This window comes from Perna viridis, chromosome 5 (assembly GCF_037379345.1).
Source record: "Perna viridis isolate PV_CMFRI_1.1 ecotype Kerala chromosome 5, ASM3737934v1, whole genome shotgun sequence".
Classification (NCBI taxonomy): Eukaryota; Metazoa; Mollusca; class Bivalvia; order Mytilida; family Mytilidae; genus Perna; species Perna viridis.
This window is the reverse complement of record NC_142449.1, coordinates 33,320,242-33,341,044: the sequence shown is the minus strand read 5'-3', so window position 1 is coordinate 33,341,044 and position 20,803 is coordinate 33,320,242. Positions and strand designations below refer to the sequence as shown.

At 32.4% G+C, this 20,803-nt stretch overlaps 1 protein-coding gene and 1 long non-coding RNA gene across 20 annotated transcripts in view; one reads left to right on the top strand and one right to left on the bottom strand.

The window, feature by feature from the left end:
* Window positions 1-1,960: 1,960 nt before the first annotated feature.
* LOC148617158 (uncharacterized) lies at window positions 1,961-20,257 on the top strand. 3 transcript variants are annotated; one of them, XR_015922436.1, is made up of 8 exons: window positions 1,961-2,028; window positions 4,698-4,805; window positions 5,231-5,539; window positions 6,590-6,672; window positions 7,640-7,657; window positions 8,871-13,263; window positions 17,490-17,565; window positions 19,934-20,257. It is a non-coding gene; the product is annotated as an uncharacterized LOC148617158 (long non-coding RNA). The 3 variants fall into 3 exon arrangements; XR_015922438.1 differs by lacking the exon at window positions 4,698-4,805; XR_015922437.1 differs by lacking the exon at window positions 7,640-7,657.
* Window positions 17,923-20,803, bottom strand: part of LOC148617157 (uncharacterized) — a 30,898-nt gene continuing 28,017 nt past the window's right edge. For all 17 annotated transcript variants that reach the window (XM_088584528.1, XM_088584532.1, XM_088584523.1 and 14 more), the window contains one exon: window positions 17,923-18,736. In XM_088584528.1, the coding sequence (XP_088440654.1) occupies window positions 18,711-18,736 (26 nt within the window). In that variant the 3' untranslated portion in view covers window positions 17,923-18,710. The remainder of the gene's footprint in view (window positions 18,737-20,803) is intronic.

Below are 20,803 nucleotides of genomic sequence, written 5' to 3'. Positions count from 1 at the left end.
TACGTTTACAGTATATGAAATTTAAGTTTTCAACTCTTTTTTCTTAAAGCTGATATTTTCCACAAAGATGAAAAATGTAACACACGTTTTGTACACAGATATATTATGTTACGTTGTCAACAACTGCAATCATTTCTAACAACTTTCATCTTTTGTTCAAATGAATTCCCTATGATAAATAATAATTATCCCTATTGTCGTGTTATTTTTTGCAAGGGGTGTTTTTCCATTTGCTATTTAAGGTAAAAATTAAAATTGTGAAGCAAGACAGTAGACCACAACAAAACTGACCATGCTTAACGAAATATAAAACAAATTTTTGTAAGCAGTTGTAGCTTGTTTGAGATATTAAAAATAAAACAAATAAAAGGGATTGTGGGTTGAAATGGGTGGCAGCAACTATTGCTTATATTTGCATTAATAAAAGTAATCATTATTATCTTGATGCAAAGTTATAATAACACGTGCAAGTTCATAATTTTTAAACACCATATCTTTTTATAACAATATTAAAATTTAATATTCTAATTTTATTTTATTTTAAGAAACTTCTTTTCTGAAGAGTTGATTCAAAAGCATTAACAAATCAGGACCATTAATTGTCTTCGACATCCTTCTTTTTCAAACCAAACGTCGAATATTCTTAAGTCTTTATTTATGCAAATTTCGATTATCTTTTACGAATTCGTTTCCGAGGGGTTTGTTTTCGACGGACGGCCCCAGATTTAGCGTGATAACAGAAACGCATTAAGATCTTCAGTCCATATGAAGTAAATATATTCTCATACCAAAAATCTCATAACACAAATACTTACAAAAAATGGTAACTGTGAGTTTGTATTTCAATGGTATGTGAATTGAAACAGTCAAATGAGCTTCAGTTTTTCTGTAACCATTCTAAATGTAATGACATCAGACTTGCTAGTAGGTTAATCATTTCAACACCCTTAGTGTTGGTCAGTGCTCGTGGACCAGTTGTTTAGGAATCCGATCTCTAGTCCAATGTTAGAATTAAGGGTAGACAGTCAGAATTTAACTGGAGCAATTATGTTTTTCATATTCAAAGTTAGTGTACAGATCTGATTGTTGGTATCCTATATACAAGCAACTCGGTGCAAATAGGATTGCCTCTAATATCGACACAGTCATGCAACATTATGTAGGGTTATATTACTTCTCTAAACAGTTTAGATAGAAAAAAGGCCTTTCTTTTTCTAGAGAATGTCCAATCAAGCTTACTAAAATAATTAGTTGAGTGAATATGAAAAATGGATTGACGGAAAAAAGTATTTTTAACCAATACCTTATTTGTCAACATGTCCCCTGTAAAAAATTGACCCCTCTGATATTGTTTACGTTCCAATTTACCTCTTTTTGTTTACTTTAAAACAAAGAAAACATTCTAATTTATCTTTTGACCGTTTTCCAAAATTCGATTCCGTAAGTGTAAGATCAAAACAAAAATAAAAGTCATAAGATGTTTGTATTGTGTTTAGACATGGCCCATAAACTTTCCGCCATAGTAATTTGTCGACACAAAAGTATCAACTTTCTAATTTGGTTGAATTTGTTTGGTCTTTACATTTCGATGAAAGCATACGATAATTTAAAGAACAGTCATTCACTTTTTCATATCTTAGAATTTTGAGGTTAAAGACAATGCTATATAGATTCTCCTCTAGTCTCGAGAGAAGAGAGAATTACATTATTTCTCCAATCGAGATTTCAACCCACGAGCTGCGGAATGAAATAACATAAACACTTTAAAAGTACATTTGTAAGATCAAATCATTATTCATCATTTATGCTAGTTTAATAGGTAATGCAGTATGACTTTTTCATGTCAAAATTTAATTTCTTACATGTTTACAAGACTAATAAGAAACATTTATGTTTTGTTTTCGAAAAAAATACAATGATATAAAAATACTAACATAAAACTTCCGTCACACTTCAAACCATTGGAAAATATGCACTATCACTGAAGTTAAACAAGGACATAATTCCCGATATTGAAGTCCGATTCATGTATGTATCAGATTTATGTTTTTTTAATTCATAATGATTTATCTTTCATTTTTTTAAGTTGATAATGTATTTACATAAATGGCAGAACAATTTTAACAATTTTTCTGATCTGACGTTGATTTTCCGTGCAAAACATAAAATGAAATTCGTGAATGTTTTAATTTATAATCAGAACTAAATAAAACTTGTATACTCCCCTTTAACCCTTTTCTTTTTAAATTTTAGAATTCGCTTTACCGTTTTGATCGTACCTTTACTTTTTAATTTCACTTTCAAAATTTAATTTAGTATTTGCCATTTATATCTTTGAAATGGATCTGGAAATTATTTTCACTGATTATTTATTTCGATTCTTTCAATAATCATCACTTATGTAGCGTAAGAAATCAATAGTAACGCCTCGATATTTATCTAAATACTTGCTACGGCGTCTTATGACAATAAAAAAGGATACCAATAAATTTGAACCTAATATCACTGAAATTGGCAAATAATATTTTTATAAATATTTGTCTTTCATATTTATTTTGCAATTAGCGATCATGTATTGGTGTATAAATTTTAAATTTCCCATAAAAAGAAACGAAATTCAATCAGCTTTCAATTCATTTTAAGAAATAAATCACAAAGTTATCACATAACAAATCGGTCAACTTCTAAAATTTCTTACTTTGATTTGATTGTTTCATGTGTTCCTTCCTATCTACTTTAATGAGGTCTAATTTAAACTTAATATCACTGAAATAATTAAACTAATGGTTTACACTATTGTATTGCACTTACCGATCATGCACTAGACTATAAAGTGTTCAACACCGTAAAACATTTTGCAAACGTTTTTCAAAGCTTTTGTCTAGTGAGTCAATCTCTTGTAGCAGCTAACCATATAAGATGAAAAATTTAACAAAAACTACTTTTGACTCCTCTTGGATGAGTTGTTGAGGTGTTACATAGTGATAATGGGATTTATTTTTGAGTGAATTTCATTCGCCTCTGCAACGGCATGAGATTATGGTCACTAATGCGTCTTTGTACTGTTGTATGCGTTTCCTTTCTGTTAGATTGAAATTTATTACTTTTGTTCTCGGTGCCTTTCAGGGTTTTGTTAAAGTTTGAATTTGATTTCTTGATTTTGATGGCAGTATAAGTCCGAAAGGGCTTAGAGAAGTCATACTGTTGACGAAGTAAGGCTTCTTTATGCGTCCACCTTGTACATAATTGCTTTTATGGCTACAAATGTCTTGAAATAACTATATTACAGTATACAGTATATTGTCGTTTCCTGAAACCATGTAAACATTTTGCAAGGTAGAAAAAATGATTTCAGAAATATGCTATGATCCCGAGAGAATTTTTAGTGAAAATAATTTTCTTTTATTAAAAAAAAATAATCAAGAAGTGCTGGAACTTTCCAGTCATACATGTACACATATAATACTTTCTATTTTTTTTTTGTCAAACGGGAAGTCAACAAATTCGGTTATCGGGTCCGCATTAAGGTGATGATATCTGATACGTTATCAGGTTATTCAAGTAAAGAAACAAGCTTAAAGTATGATAAGTCCTACTCTTGAATTTAGATATCTTTGTAAGCAGTTTATCATCAAATTGAAGACATGAATACCCTACAATGCAAATGCAATCCAAATACAAAATATGTATGTAATTCCGGTTGTCTTGGTTAATGATATCCAAAGAAAAAATATATACTTGTACTATTAAATGTAACCTTATAATTTGAATATGAAATGTTCTAGTATTTATATTTTCTTGTGTCATTAAGTGTACGTATTTGTAGATTTCAGGCAAAATTGGCAAAATTAGAAGCATGCATGTCAAAAACCCACTGATCTGACAATATCATTTCACTTAAGAATGATATCTATATTTAAAAGCGATTATTTGAACTCTGCATCACTGGATTTGTTAAGAAATTCTTCAATATATAGAATGTTAGAACAATGGGATTTTATGACAAAGTTATCTGCCCTTGCAATGTTCACTTCCGGTGCATTTAAATATAGATATTTCAGAAACTGATTGTACAGATCAATTAGACATATGTTTTACACCAACGCAATTGTCATTTCTATTTCTCATACTACTATTTAATGTTTTCCTCTATTAAAAGTGCCCCGTGCAGGTCCGGATGTCAAAAGAATAGGCCAGGAGCAGCGCTAAGCTTGTAGTAAATCGCGACTAAATAGTGCTCAGAACCCTAGCCAGGGACTAGGGCGCTCTGCCCCAGCAGAGCAACTGGGTTGTGTTCCCAGGAGGTGGAATGGGGTATCCCTGACGTGTTACATGCTGTGGTTGTCAGGCTATAATACGGAAAACCTGACCGTAAACCATAGTGATGCACAGTGTTGGGAAAGATGCCACGTTCCTCGCACGTCACAGAACCCTGCTGTGGTGTTCGATAGCAGTAAGAACCCTTGCGCTCCGCCACAGGACCGTACCAATTCCTTCCTTTTTCTAGTAGCAATCAAAATTTGGCGACCCTATTATCCTTGTGTCCCATCCTTTTTTTATTTCATCATCATCATTTTATGTTCATTTTATCATCCATTTCATGTTCATCGCCCGAATATAGCTGTAATATTGCTGCTTGGGCGTTAAACACCATCAATCAATCAATCAATCTATTAAAAGTTATTCTTCTTTCAAAGAGATTACTGACCATAACAAATCACCGGAGACAGACTGGTTGTAAAGCATGTATTTATACCCTCGACTGTTCCTTCTACTATATTTTACACTTTACTTGAGATCCCAATGTAAGTAATTTAGAATTCAAGATAAACGCACACATTTTTTTCATGCCAGCAATACTAAAATTAAAACGTATTTTGTGTTATATGACCCTAGGCCTCCTTCTTAAACCGAATGCTTTTATAAACTGTTCTAATCATGTGCTTTGGTTTGTGTCGTTATTTAATCGATTATTTACTCACAGCTGTGTTTACCCTTAAACTCAATGAATTACATTTAACATTGTGCAGGAAGGCATTTCATGAAAGTGTAATTAATTAAGGGACCAGGATTCGAACGAAAGTCAAAAGGATAAAGACTAGAAAGAAAAAACGGAAACATGAGACACATTAAAGAACAGTTAGTGTGAAAATGCTATATGATATAAAGATAACAGGTACAGAAAAAATTCTGGATAATATAAAAATCATTATGTTTTTCATGGTTGTAGGTTTTGATATCAATGAAACAAAAAATAGTTGGTTCACAGAAAGATATGTAGCTGTAGACGACAACATTGCATTAAATTGTAATATGATATCTCATGTATCAGAAGTCAACCTGAGATGGTTAAGACAAGAAAATGGAAAATTAATAGTGAGCGGGAATGACCTAAATAATGAATAATATCGCTTAAAGAAAGACATTCAGAAGAAAAATTTCGTTCTGTTGATTTTCAATGTAAATGAATTTGACATTGATACATATATTTGTGACATGCAGATCGGACCATCATTTGTCAACCACACGACTGAACTAGGTAAAATAAAAATAAAAAAATCTGAAATATCAGATAAATTATAAATTATAGTAAGTTTAAATTGTTTTAGAAATCAGCTTGAAAATTCAGAAAGGGGGAAACGAAATGAAGACCAGTACAGATTTAAAACTAATGTAAGAACCAGTTGATAAGGGCACCCATGTTCAGTTCCATGTGACAATTCCCAAAACAAAGGCTGAAACAACTTATTAGCATAAACGCAGCTACAACTTAAAAAATAATTTTAAAGAGAAATCCAAGCTGCTCATTAAGAAAATGATATGATAAACTGGAGGATATTCTTACATTCTGGCATAATATTTTGGTATTGATGAGTGACAGCCTCTTTAAAATGGATATTTCCTTACATATGTTACATGGCAAGAACATCTTCATAACATCCCTATCCATTATGAATTTAATTGAGCATGGAACATGGAATTCTGTATAATTACAATACTTTTTTAAATGAATAAAACAAAGTAAGAATGTTTTCGAACGTAGATATTAATTCAATTACTTATTTTGAATGTTGTGAAATAAGTAGCCTTTTGCAACCAGTTACCACTATATTTATTGCATCCTTATCAATTATCAGTTTTGCTCACTAGGATGTTTTTGTAGTATTTTTTTCTTTGAAAATGTTATATCAAAAATGTTGTAGTATTTTGTATTGGTCCTTCTATTAGCAAATAGGTTAAATTTTCTATATCTTTATTTCTGTTAGTGTGTTAGTATTACTGTTTTTTACTGTTTATTATAACTAAAGATTCACCGAAATGATGATAGTACCTTATTGGTCCTGTCATCGCAAACTGTCCCAACATTAATATCAAACTCTGTTTTTAATGTTTATTTGGTTGTTTTTATTTCCTATTCTTCACTAAGAGTTTATAAATTAATTTATTTATTTTCTTATTATATTCATAGTTATGTTTTATATAAAGAGACTAAATTTAGAGAGAGTTTTAAGTTATTTTTATTTGGTTCAACAAAGATATGTCAAAATCTACATTGAAATAATCACATTTATCGTATAAAATATTTCAGTATTGGTGGAATAACGTAGCATAGCATAACTAGCATAAACCCTAGTAAAATAATTGAGAATGGGGCGACTTCAAACAGAACATGTACGTCTAAATACTTTATGCAATCATGTAACTATGTTTGAAAATCGTGAGTACTAAAATATGTGGTTTGTTGCAATTAGCGCTCCACACTGTAAAACCTGTTTTAACTAGTTGTCTTTTAAGGTCACTTCATATTAGTTCTTTGATCAGGCAATAGTTCCTTTCATATTCCCGACTTTGACGTCGTTTGTTAAGATTTGAAGCAAGGGAAAATATCTTTCTACATTCTTGTAATCCGTCAGACTTAGAGTCATATTGAAGCAATGGACATTTTAAATATTCAATTCATGAGATCCGCGGTAAGTACTTGGATACTTTAATTAACTTATTTCCAACTATTCATGTACTTACCAAGTGAAAACAGTTTATGTTTCCAAGAAACATTTTTAATGTTTTGACTTTCCCCAAATGAGACCGCCAACCACATTGTCGTGTTTTAGTGGCTTATGTCCCTTTGAAAAACTTAATAGAATGGCTTACATACCGTAAAAAGAAAGAAAAATATTAAGACAACTTAATTATAGTTGTTAAATGAATAAAAATGTCGACAAGGCACAACTTATTACATAAATTCATTAAGATTTTAACAACCCATGAACCATCTATTTAGAAATCCATTCGTCACTTTAAATGTCCTTGGATTCTCTCAGTAAAGCCCACGAATGCATCCCACTGGGTGAAAAAAAAACCTTAAATTTCCCCCGCACAGTTACTTGCACCATTAAAAAGGCAATTGCTTTAGCTGCCTATAAATACTTTAATTTACTTCTTTTTATAGCATAACATTTTAAATCTTTTTTTAATATACTTTTTTCTTCAACACGCTATAAAGAGTGACCAAAATGATAACAATGCTTCTGAAAAAAAATATAAAAGTGCATGGAGTTAATTCCTCATTTTCTTTAGTAGATTCGGAGAAAGTGGATTTCGATAGATAAGATATACTAATATTAGCTTTTAATTTCAGATATTCATAATCAGGATGGTATGATTTTTTTAAAGTTTAGAATTAGAGGCTTCAGAGAGCATAAATCGCTGACCTAATAATAAAAGTCTTTTCGTCGTCTAAAGCAAAAAGTCTTTTTTTAAAATTTAACTCTTGACCCTACATAAATATTGTCATAGACGTCATTTAATCAATAGAGAGTGTTTGCCCCGCTCTTTAACCATAAAGTAAATCTCCCCTAGGCTGATCATATTTACCCACGTCTTAATTGAGCTAAACCCCTTGGTTTGCAAGTTTTGTTTTTTTCACAGATCTTCAATTTGACCCCAACGATCTATTTTTTTAGTCACAATAGCCATTTTGTATGCTAGATAAAAACTTTCCACATACAGATTGCTAAGGATATCCTAAGGAACATTCGCGCTTTTTTTTGTTACAATCTACCCAGTAGGTTTAGAGAGTTGAAAATTTAAAATTCATTCGTCAACGGAAAATCCCAGCAAAGGTCCATCCTATCATACTGATCAATTTTACTCCCTGCCAGATTTAGCTTACCAAACTGTTGTTGAATTATTTGCAAAATTCTGCGTTTTGACTCTTATGGTCAATTTTTAGTAACGAAGAGAATGTTTAATATCAGATAAAAAATCCCAACACACGAATTGTTAAAATAACCTAAGAAGCATCCAAGCAAAGTTTGTTTACAGTCCATCAAGTGGTTTTAATGTAAAAGTTGTTTGCAAAGTCACCGGACGAAGACTATGGACGACGGAAACATAGTGAGGGGTATTAAAAGTTGGAAAAATCATGGATTTGCAACATTCTAGCAAATCATATAGTTACACATTTGTTGTCTTTTCTTAAATATTGATGAAATATGGTACTTAGCTAGAGTGTTTTATATGTAAAATAACAAAACGAGGATAGATTACAGGAGAGTAATATCATACGAGAAGTTACTTTAATACCGACGTTATTCAGTACCGGTATACAGTGTTTGTTAAAATTATTTTAAGTTCCAAGTTACTTTCTTGAGTCATATTTTTTCTCATATATAAATTATTCAAAATCTAGTAAATATGAATAATCAAATTAACCAGGGACAAAAACATTTGCAAGGTATTTAGGGTGCTACTTCATAATGTTTATATAAAACACATTTTTATAATCTAAGAAATAAGGTGCCGCCTTTTTGTTTGCCGACAGATAGAAATCCTTGTTTTTTTATAGCATGTCCTGCGTTTTATTTCAGCTTTCTCTCTAAAAATCACTTGGTAGTACATGTACCAAAACTGTTGCAAAGAGCATAGAAATAAAGCAAAGTTACGATGACACTTTCGGCCAGCTTCAAGACGACTCGAACCTTTATCAGTTTGATAAAGGTTGATGCAAACAACATGTCACACCATGATTATGTCAGTGAAAACGACATTGATACCTTAATTGGCTCGAGGGAAGGTCGTAGAAGTCTTGGAGAGGATATGACTTTACAACAGCCGCCATATGTTACAGTGTTAGATGAAAATTATCCTGATAGATCTTCTTATAATGACTCCACAAAAATGTTAGGAGTTCCACAAGATAATGAAAAAAAATGATAAAGATATTAAACCTCGGGCTTGTGAGGTAGATAACAAAGAGACAAAAAAGAAAGAGAAAAAAATTATAGGTCTCAGGATAAGGATGAAGACATTAAATGGAAATTAAAACCGAATTATCATTTGGTTTGGACAATAATTTGTCTACATAATGACTATATAGTGTCTGTAAAGTTTGCTTTTTTTTTTTTATCTCACCTTCTTTGGAGGAGGTGCGATGTATTATGATTAACTCCTATACAAGGATTGTTCCATGATAATACGTCATCTATATAGCGGAAACTGATACTAAAGTGTCTAGCTTAACGATGTTCGTTCTTTTAATCAGATGAGCTATAAAGTCAAACTCAAAAGAGTGAAGGATTAGGTCAGCGAGTAGCGGAGCACCATTTGTTACTATTAGAATGCCGTCCTTTTGAATGCACCTGGTCCATGCTCGCAGTTTTTAGTGGAGTCCGAGTTGCTCATTTGCTTTTGTTACTTTGTATGTATGATTTTAGTTTCTTTATGTTCTTTGTTGTGTATGTCTGTTTTCTATGTCTGGTCTTTGTCCCTGAATTACATTCTTTTGATTACCGCTATAACCTTGATTCCTATTGATTACTCTTTGAAAAACGGGTCCACTTGACAAAAATGTTGTCGGTAAAAAAATCCAGCATTTTGATAAGATCTTCTTCCGTTTATTTTGAAGAAAGTATAAGGAATTTCTAACGAACATTATTTATCTGTATTTAGGTGTACAGTCTTTTATGGAGTAACAACGATGTATAACGTTTTTTCAGTCGGGATTTCAATTGAGTATGGGGAATAGTAATATAAAGGGCTGAAAAATGAAAAGGTCTTGATGATATTGTTTTTGATAATAATCTCGCATTAAGAGTGTCTAAAAGATTTTTTGAATTTTTCAGACTACACATTGAATTGATACTACTATCACAAGTGCCGTGACAACTGCAGACCCTCTTTGGCAGCTGTCAGTATGGAGGTTAAATGATTCGAAAAAGGTTTGGTAGTATATTTTATAGATCCAGCTATGGTGTGTTGTTTGCATGGATTCTTATAGAGTTATGGAATCCAGTATATACTCGATAGATTACAATCATCGTCTTTAGTAGAGAGACAAATAGAGGATAGCACGGTTTAATGGTTTTCCACAATCTCTTCTTAGGAGAGTGTTGAAGTAGTATAGGTCTTATTATTGCTATTATTATTAATATTATTGGGTGTAATGTATCTTGGAGACAAAATCAATGTTGTTTTTTGGCTTTCTTTGATGGTAGGAATCTCATTTTTCATGCATTGCAGACAATGTTTTGGTTGCATCGGGATTTTGAAAACTGATAAAGCATTGACACTCATTGAACTAATTGAAATTTTATACGTTTCAAAATTAGAGCTCATGGCATTAACCCACTCTGATAGTGAATGAATGACTCCTAATTCTCGTTTTATCCGATTTCTTGCATATTCCTCCACATTGTCTATAAGAACTTTAAAGTTATAATTCCAATTTATGGAACGTGGTTTTTTGGTATAAAAGGGACCTTAAGCAAAGACCTTACGGAGAGATTTGTTTCTACAGTATGATATTTAAATCTCCGGTAATGTCGTGACCGGCAGGACCCTATTTGTGTGAAGTTTTTGCAAGTGTCGAACTCGAGGTCTTGCTAGGTTCATTCATAGTTGAAAATCTGGGTGCATTCGGTGAAATCTAATCATATGATTTTTTCGGTACGGACTTATCTTTGAAATATGGCCTGATTTCTTTGTTATGGAGGATGTTAGCCGAATTATTTAAACGTATGTCTTTGTTTACAAATCAAAGTGGAATATATATTGAATAAAAGTCACCAGCGAATAGCATGTGGAATATCTCGACAAGTGCGGTAATTTATACAAGTTCTTTCGAATCTTGATTCAAATGTAATGTATACTTATCTACAAAGTGAATGCAATTACAAAATACAAACAGTCTAATCTAAGGCCAATTTATCAAAATTAATAGCATAACTTCGGAATTAAAATTTAGTACAATATATTTAATGATATATTGGCAAACAATGGCAATATGTGTTAAAAGAAAAAGTGCTTTTAATTATTAATAATAGTACATAAGGAAATAGAAAGAATTATACAAATGAAGATGTAAATTTTGAAAAAAAGGACTCCAGATAAGAATCATGCAAAATGTGATTCATGCTTGGAAAGCCTACATATCTTCATTTTCGATATTTTGTTTAGAATGTTATAATATACAGAAATTAACATGTCGCTTTTCACATCACCGTTGTTCTTGGGAGATGAAAAATATATAGAACGTACTGTAAAATGCCAAATTAAGGGACATTACTCAATAAACGGAACTAAAAACAATAGAAACTGTTGGATTTTCTATGTGGATTATCTCTTAAGAGCAAACAGATTAAAATGAATCATTATACATTTCATCATACAGATATATAAAGGAACTCAATAACAAAAAATCAAATATGTAGCCTTTATTTGGGTTGTATCACATATTACAGAATTTGCATGATTCTTACAAAGACTATTACTTAAATCCCAAAGGAATGAGTAAGTGGTGCATACAATACAAAAATCTGTCTGTAGATTTCATGGCAAATAGATACTAATATACAATATTTACTTTTATATAAGAAATGCCAATTTTCAGAGTTCTAATGGTTCATCACACTTTTCAATTATTGTCAATGCTTATCCTCTACATGTCCGAGTTGTTCATTTGCTTTTGTTACTTTGTATGTATGATTTTAGTTACTTTGTGTTCTTTGTAATGTATGTCTGTTTTCCATGTCTGGTCTTTGTCCCTGGATTCCAATCTTTTGATTACCGCTATAACCTTGGTTCCCTAGTTTACTCTTCTACATTTACATCAACTATGATAGCTACGATGTAGTTATAATAATAGCTTTTATCTATTCCATATATTCACTGTTATTATGTTTTTTTATGACACTTCATTTGATTTCCAGTTTGAACTTTTTTTTAGGTTCAGCAAATCTAATTTGAGCTTTCATAATTTGAAAAACATTTTGTAAAAAGCATTTATTTAAAAAGCTCGAGGATTCCTAGAAGGTAATAAGCAGGAAGTAGAGTGTAGAATAGTTAGATCACACATGCAGTGACTAAATGGGAAGCGTAGGGGGTTTAATCTTGACTTTAACTTGTGTTTATAAAACTGCAATGTTTGAATAAATTCGATCTAATACTATTGGGTTATAGATTACGCAAAATTGGTACTCCAAAACGTGACAGACTAATAGACAAACTGTTGTAAATTTGTATTTTCGTCTGCGTTACGTTTTATTTATACTTTATTTCCCGTACTTTGCTAGTGACGTTGTACGTTTGTTACGTTGACATTGTTTGAAGAATGTAAACTACTTTTGTTTTATTTGTGTGTGATGTTTTCAATGATTTGAGTTCAAACTTGTTGTTTATCCGTAACTGTATGTCTATGTGATAAAGATGAATTTAGTTATAGAGTATCACAAACCATCATCAGTAGATACCCTGATAGGAACTTTTGTGGTAAGAACACATTGAACAAACTTTTGGTGCATAAACCGATTTCGCGTTATCTAGTTATATCTACAATTATATTTAGAATGATACATATACTCCCGACATGTTATGCTTGTATGAAGTAATTGTATTAAGTTGGAATAACTTAAGTAAAAGTTCTCCACGTGTGTTCCTGTAACTTTTAAATGTGCAAAATGAACTTGAAATTGCATTCTTATTTTGAGGAAAATCAGCTTGTAGCTGAAGAAAACTTTACGACATGGGCTACCATGAATTGCGTTGAATTGGATGATTTAAGTGTACAAGCTGTAGAATAACTGGCGATACAGTAAATGCCGACTTTGGTCCCTCCATATGTAGAAGATCAATGCTTTATGGTTGCTGGTGAAATAGAGGTGACGGATTTTTGTGGATTTAAATGCTGATGCTAACCCTGCTCTAATGACGGTAGATGTCACGAATTTGACGAATTTAAATGATGATACTGAGGCAGCTAAAAGAGTGAGTAACATACATCCGTTGAATTGTTTAATTAAACAGCAATAAAAAAAATAAAATAAAATAAAAGAGCAAAACAAAATAAAACAAAACAAAACAAAAACAAAAACAAAATTGTGCATGCATAAATAACGATTAACATCGACAAAAAATCAGACTTAATCCATTTCACAAAGGTTCAATAACGTTAGTAAGAGTAGTACATAGATCAGGGAAACTAACAGCAATTATTTTCTTTTGTCTTAACGAATAATTGGATGTCGAAATCTTACCTGTTGAATAAATACGTGTGTCATGAAAATAATATGGTAATAAACTAAAGGACCTAGCTTGGTACCAATCAACGTCCACGAAATTGAATTGCGGTCGTAATATATTACATATTTACTTTTCCTTTCTCGTCCTTTAATTCATTTTCAAATATAAGATCAATTAAAAAGTGCATACATAAAATAATCAATAAATATTGTAGCTTGATGGTTGGAGACCACATTAGTTCAAGATTTTGGTTCCTTTCAACTAGTTTTCAAAATTATTTATGACAAAAACTAGAAATACTGCGAGCAGCTCAAAACGAGAATACCCCGGCCGCTTCAAATGGACTGAAATGTAAAACCTTTGGAATATCTCCCATTCAACAGTAATAATATTCCTACATGCGCATTTACATTTGATACCCAACCTTCTTATAAAATAACATCAATATTTCACGAGTAGTCAAGGCGCCTTGTATTTGGATTATTTCCTTTTGGAGTCATCCATCAGTGATTGTATTCCTACGTGCAGATTGAAATAGCATATCCAACCTTCATATAAAATTTCATCAAAATCTCTTGAGCGGTTTAGGAGGAGTTGCCCCTAAAAGGTTTTAACCAATGAAACCCTTAATTTGGATTATCTCCCTTTAGTGACACCTAACAGTAATTAGATTCCTGCATGCACATCTACATATGATGCCCATCCTTCCAATAAAATTTCATCCAAATCCCAATTTCATCCAAATCATACTTATGATTTGTCAACACTGTATACTACTATTCCACATACTCAGTTAAAATCCCGGCTTCAAAACATGATACATCGTTGTTTTTTTCCAAAAAAAGAAAAGATGATACACTTAGATACAAATATATAGTTCTTGGTAGAGATTTCTCGTATTTTGTAAGACATACGTTATGCCAGAGCTTGCCGAGACTACGCAGACTTTTTGTATCGCGCTAGAACTCTAACAAATAGGCTTCTTTAACATGGTTATGTTGCTACAAGATTGAAGTCATCACTACAGAAGTTTTATGGTCGTCATCATGAACTCGTTATGGTGTATCCATCTGCACCATGAAAACTGATTTATTCAACGAGTCATAGTTTTCCTTTCCTCGTTTGTCTACCCCGGACTTGACTTTTTATGAGCAACTCTGCGGGTGGTTCAAGAAAAGCAGAGGACGCTTACCCTACCGGTGCACTTGGTCCATGCTCCCAGTTTTTAGTGGAGTCCGAGCTGCTCATTTGCTTTTGTTACTTTGTATGTATGATTTTAGTTACTTTATGTTCTTTGTTGTGTATGCCTGTTTTCCATGTCTGGTCTTTGTCCCTTAATTACATTCTTTTGATTGCCGCTATAACCTTGGTTCCCTTGATTACTCTCCAACAGTTTAGGAGTATTGCTTACAAGGTATCAACAAGTAAAACCTAAAATTCATAATCCTTTATAGACCTTCGACAGTACATATACATGTGATACACAACCTTCCTATGAAATTGTACATTTCTCAGGTACATCTACATATAATACCCAACCTTCCCGTGAAATTGTATCAAAATTTCTTGAGTGGTTTAGGAGAAATTGTGCTTACAAGGAATGTGGCCAGACGGAAGGACGGACAGACAGAAAGGGTGTTTCCTATATACACCCAACCTTTGTTTGCGTGGAGAGTGTATACAAAAACAGAACCACATGATAAGTTTGTCCAAGTCGGCACCTTGCAGCAGGCTTAGTAATAGTAATAACTTGTGAATGGTTATAAAATCTTCATTTAAACGAGCGTCATCTTGATTAGCAAATCCGCAAAATTGAAGTCATTCAGATAAGGTGTTTTTTTGATACTATGATGCAGCATGCATTATTTACAGAATTGTTCATGATTTGCTATGTTATAAAATGCGGACTGCATTGTGGTAGTGATATGGACCATGAAAACTTATATGAAACGAGCCATAGGCGAAGCTCGAACTCGGTTTTCTAACATGGCGTGACACATTCGCTTTGTAAACAAAGGAACTCTCTAAACAGCGTAAAATTCTGCTCGCACATGCACAATCATTGAACAGGTAAATTTTCATTAAATTATAAAATAATTTAATAAAAAAGAAACCGAATCGACAACCTTTCATTGGCATTGAACGTGTCCAAAATACCACACCAGTTGGATGTACGACCCATGTAAAATGACGGTTTCGGCCAGTGATTTCGGCAAAACATTGAATGACATGATCACGATAGCAAATCAACATTGAAATGTCATTCACAAAGAATGAAATGTGTTTCAGAGGACCGTAATTGGTTAATATTTTGTTAGACTTACCTCAACGGCCTAGCGCGGCATTTACACCATGATACAACTATACACGTGTATTTAAAATATTGTTAGAACAGTTGAAGTAATTGTATTAAATTGTAAAAAAATATGATGGGGAGGTAATTAGAAGAGCCATCGAGCGACAGATCTTTCTACAAATTTCGGCATAGGTCCGTCTCACCATACTGATCAAATTTTCCCCTGTAAAGATTTGGATAAACCCGTTGGTTTTCGAGTAATTTGAACAAATCCTCAAAATTCTTAATAGCAGTCGCCATGTTTTGACAGATAAAAAATTGTCAAGGATATCCTAACAAACATTCATCCCTTGTTTGGTTGCAATGGAACAAGTTGTCTCGGAGAAGATTTTCAAACTTGTACATGTACAAATTCGGGATAAAGATCCATTTCAGGACCGATAACTCATTCATTTATCAACAGATCTTCCAGAAAATTTTGGCATAGGTCCAATCCTATCACGCTGAACAAATTTACACCAAGCCAGATTTTAGCTGAACCAAAATGTTTTGAGTTATTTGTGCAATTTTTTGCAATTAGCCCCTATGTTCTATTGCGGCCATGTTTTTGCCAGATCAAAAATCCCTACACAAGAATTGTTACAAACAGGCAGGGACTTCCATAAGGAATCAAATAAATATTTGTTTTTCAAAATCGGACCGACTTTAAACAAAGTTGCTTTTTTGTACCTCTTTGACTCCAAAACGGTTAAAGATAAGCCTACCCTGTAATTTGTTTTCTAAAACGGAATATTTAAAAAAATCAAATTGACATCTAAATCATGAAAATCGGATCAAAATAAGCTTTCCATATCAATTCAAATGATAATACCATCTTTCCCCCTTTAAGCCCCTTATTTCCAAAAGGGTGGAGCAAAAACAACAGGTAATATAAGCGAACTCCAGCATGTCCATAAGAACATTATGTTAACATTTCTGAAAGATTGGACAAGTTTTACTCATAGTTATCCTAAATAAACTAACGGACGCCAACGACGAAGACAGGGTGATACTATTATACGACCAACATTTATTTTATAAAGATGTGAAGAAAAAAATCTTTTTTATCTGATCAAATAGTCAATGGTGATATATTTTTTTAGAAAAAAAACCTCAAAGTTTTATGTTTAATTTTTAATTATTTTATGTCAAATATTCTAACATCATTTTCCGAGAAACGGTCTTGAAAAAAAAATCGCCGGAATTGTCATATGCGAATTAAAATATTTCTCTCCACCAGTTGGTACTCAACATTTTTTTAGATATCACTAGAAATAAAGAACAATAACTCTATCAAGTATTTTGTCTCGAATCGAGGAGCTAAGAAAAAAGTGATGGGGAAAAATCAACCAGTTTGACTATAATCTTAGAATCCAGTGGGTCAAATTCCGGACAGATTCTTCCGCCCATCCGTGCATCCGAGGTTTTTCTTTTGTGTAACGAGAAAGGCTGAGGAGTTCCGATTGGCCAACAACGATGACGCTGACGCCGCCGCCGTCTTCGACAAGATGAAACCATTTCCTATGAAAAAGTCATGTTTTTGTCTTGGGATCAGGAAAATGCTTTTTTTTTTGTTTTTGCATCTCTAATTAAAAATTAGATATTACAAAATAATAAGGTATTTTCCATTATACAGTTCGTTCCATTCGAACAACAGTTCCGTGTACCATAACAATTCAGACGAACCGGAATTAGAAAAAAACAGATAGTAGGTATGTACCAGTTGATGGAAAACATGCATGGTTTCTTATTAGTTATAATCATGCAGATTTTATAAGCCTGTCAATTTCTAACACGATTGAAAGGCACATTTCCCCTTAAAAAATGCTATTTTACAAGAAGAAATGAAGAGATAAGTTTCTCTCGGATTTTGTATTTATTTATGAAATATTTTGAAATTCCAATAGCATTGATTATTTTGAAAACGTGTAAAATTGATATCGGTCAATTTAGGGTGTTTCCCTCCTAGTATCAAATTCAGTTAAATCTAAAGTTTTCTAAACTTTTCGGGTGTCAAATGCTACATGCGGTACTGCATCAGACTTAGATATGAAATACTTAAAAAGATCTTTAGATGCAGGTGAGCAAGCACAGAATTTATTTATTATAGTTTCGTATATAAAGCCATTATTGGTTAATTATTTTTGTACATAAGGTAATGGATCTTAACTTGGTCTTAATACTTCTCCCAAAGCATTTTAACAGTAGAAACAGCATTGTCCACTACTTTTGGGTCAATGTTTGATTGTTCTATATAGTAACCAACGGTAACAAATAAATTAAGCATTCTGCTTCCCTCATCTTGCCATGATAAGTTATGCAAAATCCTCACTACTGTTTGAAGCGTATCACAACTAATCCATAGACCATTATTTTGTATGTCCAATGTTTTTAATTCTTCTGAACTTTTTAGCTACTTCCAAGTATTGCTGTACCCTTCTGCTTTGCATTTACATATTTCATACGGAGGTTCTTTTGGATCGAATTTTAAACTGCATTCTCTCACTAAAGCAACAGTTCTTTCCAATATATTATGATTGTCATGCTCGAAACTTGTTATTCAACAATATATGATGCTTTTATACATATGATTTGCCAATGTTTCATTTCACCTTCGAATTTAATTCCACAATGCAAATTGTTACTAGTTTTGAAAGAAAATCAGCCATAAATATATATCCATTTCAAGAGAGTTTTTGCAGAAGAATAATGAATAATTCTGCAGGAATGGAAAACGAGGAGTTAATATTTACTGATTTAAGCAATTTTTCCTTCTGGTCGAAGAATGTCTACAGCAATTTGTACGGATATATTGTCATGGCAAGTTTCTATGCCTAATTAACGAAGGACTCGAAGGCTAATCCTGAATCTCTGGTAAATCAACTGAAAAAAATAAACGTGAAAAAATATTAGCATAAAAATGATTAACAGCATTTATATTTAAACAAGGGCAATGCAAAAAAATGTTTTAATTAAATTATAGCTACAGGACATTGGCTATTTCCATTTGATTTTAACTACAAGTACGATTGACTCTAAAAGCTGTTAAAATTAGTTTATTTTTCAATTTAAATCAAATATGTAGCATAAAAAGCCATGAAATGCTTAATTTTGTTTTTGCTTTACATTTTGCATTTTCAATCAGGGATTCTAAAAAAAACACTTACGTCAACGTCATATATTTGCCTGGACATAGGTATTTTTAATTTGTATGTGTGCACTATAAAAACTCTTGTGGCAAGAGAAATGTTATAAACCTACAGAGAGGGTCAAACATACTTAGTAGAAAAAAATATAATTTTTTTCTATAACAAGAGATGCACAATTCTAATATGTACATACACATTTTGCAAAGTTTGAATCCTTGTTTTAGTTACTGATTATACAAAGTTGTTTAATGCATGTACAACTTATAGTAATAAGAAATTACTAAATTGATGACGCTAAAAAACATATTAAAATTAAAGAACCTTAGTGAGCGCGCCCATCTACCCCACGCGTCCCCATGTTGGATACTCCAGTAAATTTGTTTGACCTATAACTTATCATGGTGTACTTGTATACCAAAATTCATGTCATTATTTGCAAGCGTTTAGGAAAAAAGTCTGGAAAACTGTTATTTCTGTGAATTTTGCTAGGTTCATGGTTCATTCCGGTAAAAACCATCAGAGCGGAACAAAACGTAAACTTGACCTGTAACTTATCATGGTGGTGAATTTATAAAACAAAAATCCTGTCAATATCTGCAAGTGTTTCGAAAAAAAGTCCGGAAAACTTTTTTTCTGTGAATTTTGCTTAGTTCAAAGCCCGTAAATTCGGTAAAAAAACATCACAACGGAACGAAAGCTAAACTTGACCTGTAACTTATCATGGTGAACTTATATACCAAAATTCATGTCAATATCTGCAGGCGTTTAGAAAATAAGTCAGATGGATGGCCTGACGGACGGGTCAAAACATTATACCCATTGCAACTTCGTTGTGTGGGGTATACATATCAAATTTGTTTTTATCAGGAAGTGTACTTTTTCAATATGTATACACAGTTGGAATTGTGAATAATATTTTCCCCGCTTTCAGATACACCACTGCTATGGATGATATTTCTCACTCTAATATGCAAAAATGCATCAGTTGATAATGTAATCTTCTGGTAAAGACGACAGAAAGCGTAAATTGTGTTTTGTACAATTCAAGCCACTTAAAAGATTGTTATATCTATGATGTAATATTATGGGAAAAGAAGCAAAGAGACCATGATAAGAACAATGAACAGAATATCCGTAATTCAGGAACAAAATACCGGAACAAAATGAATGACATGTTTGGTAAAGAAGTTGAACATAGTCCTGCATATTATTTTTATTTATTCATATTTTTTTTATGTATTAATAAAAAGAATGTCTTATTTTTTTAAAATTTTATTTCAATATGTCTTTATTCTTTGCAAAAATGAACTGTTCGCGATTTGAAAAACATTTAATTGTTGACCAAATATATTTATTTGATGTAGATGTCTTCAATTACGGTAGTTATAACACCAACTTTTTTTTCTAAGACGATGATACTTTGGACGTAAATTTGAGTTCTTTAATGTTTACACCAACAATTATAGGTCATTTCAGAAATTTCTTTCATAAATAGATTTATATTTTCAATTAAATATATAGCCCCGTGCAGGTCCGGGTGATAAAAGAATAGGCCTGCAGCAGCGCTAAGCTTGTCGTAAAAGTCGACTAAATAGTGCTCAGAACCTTAGCCGGGGGCTAGGGTGCTCTGCCCACAGAGCAACTGGGATGTGTGCCCCAGGTGGTTGAATGGGGTATCCCTGGCGTGTTACATGCTGGGGTTGTCAGGCTATAATACGGATAACCTGATCGCAAACCATAGTGGTGCACCGTGTTTGGAAAGATGCCACGTTCCTCGCACGTTAAAGAAACCTACTGTGGT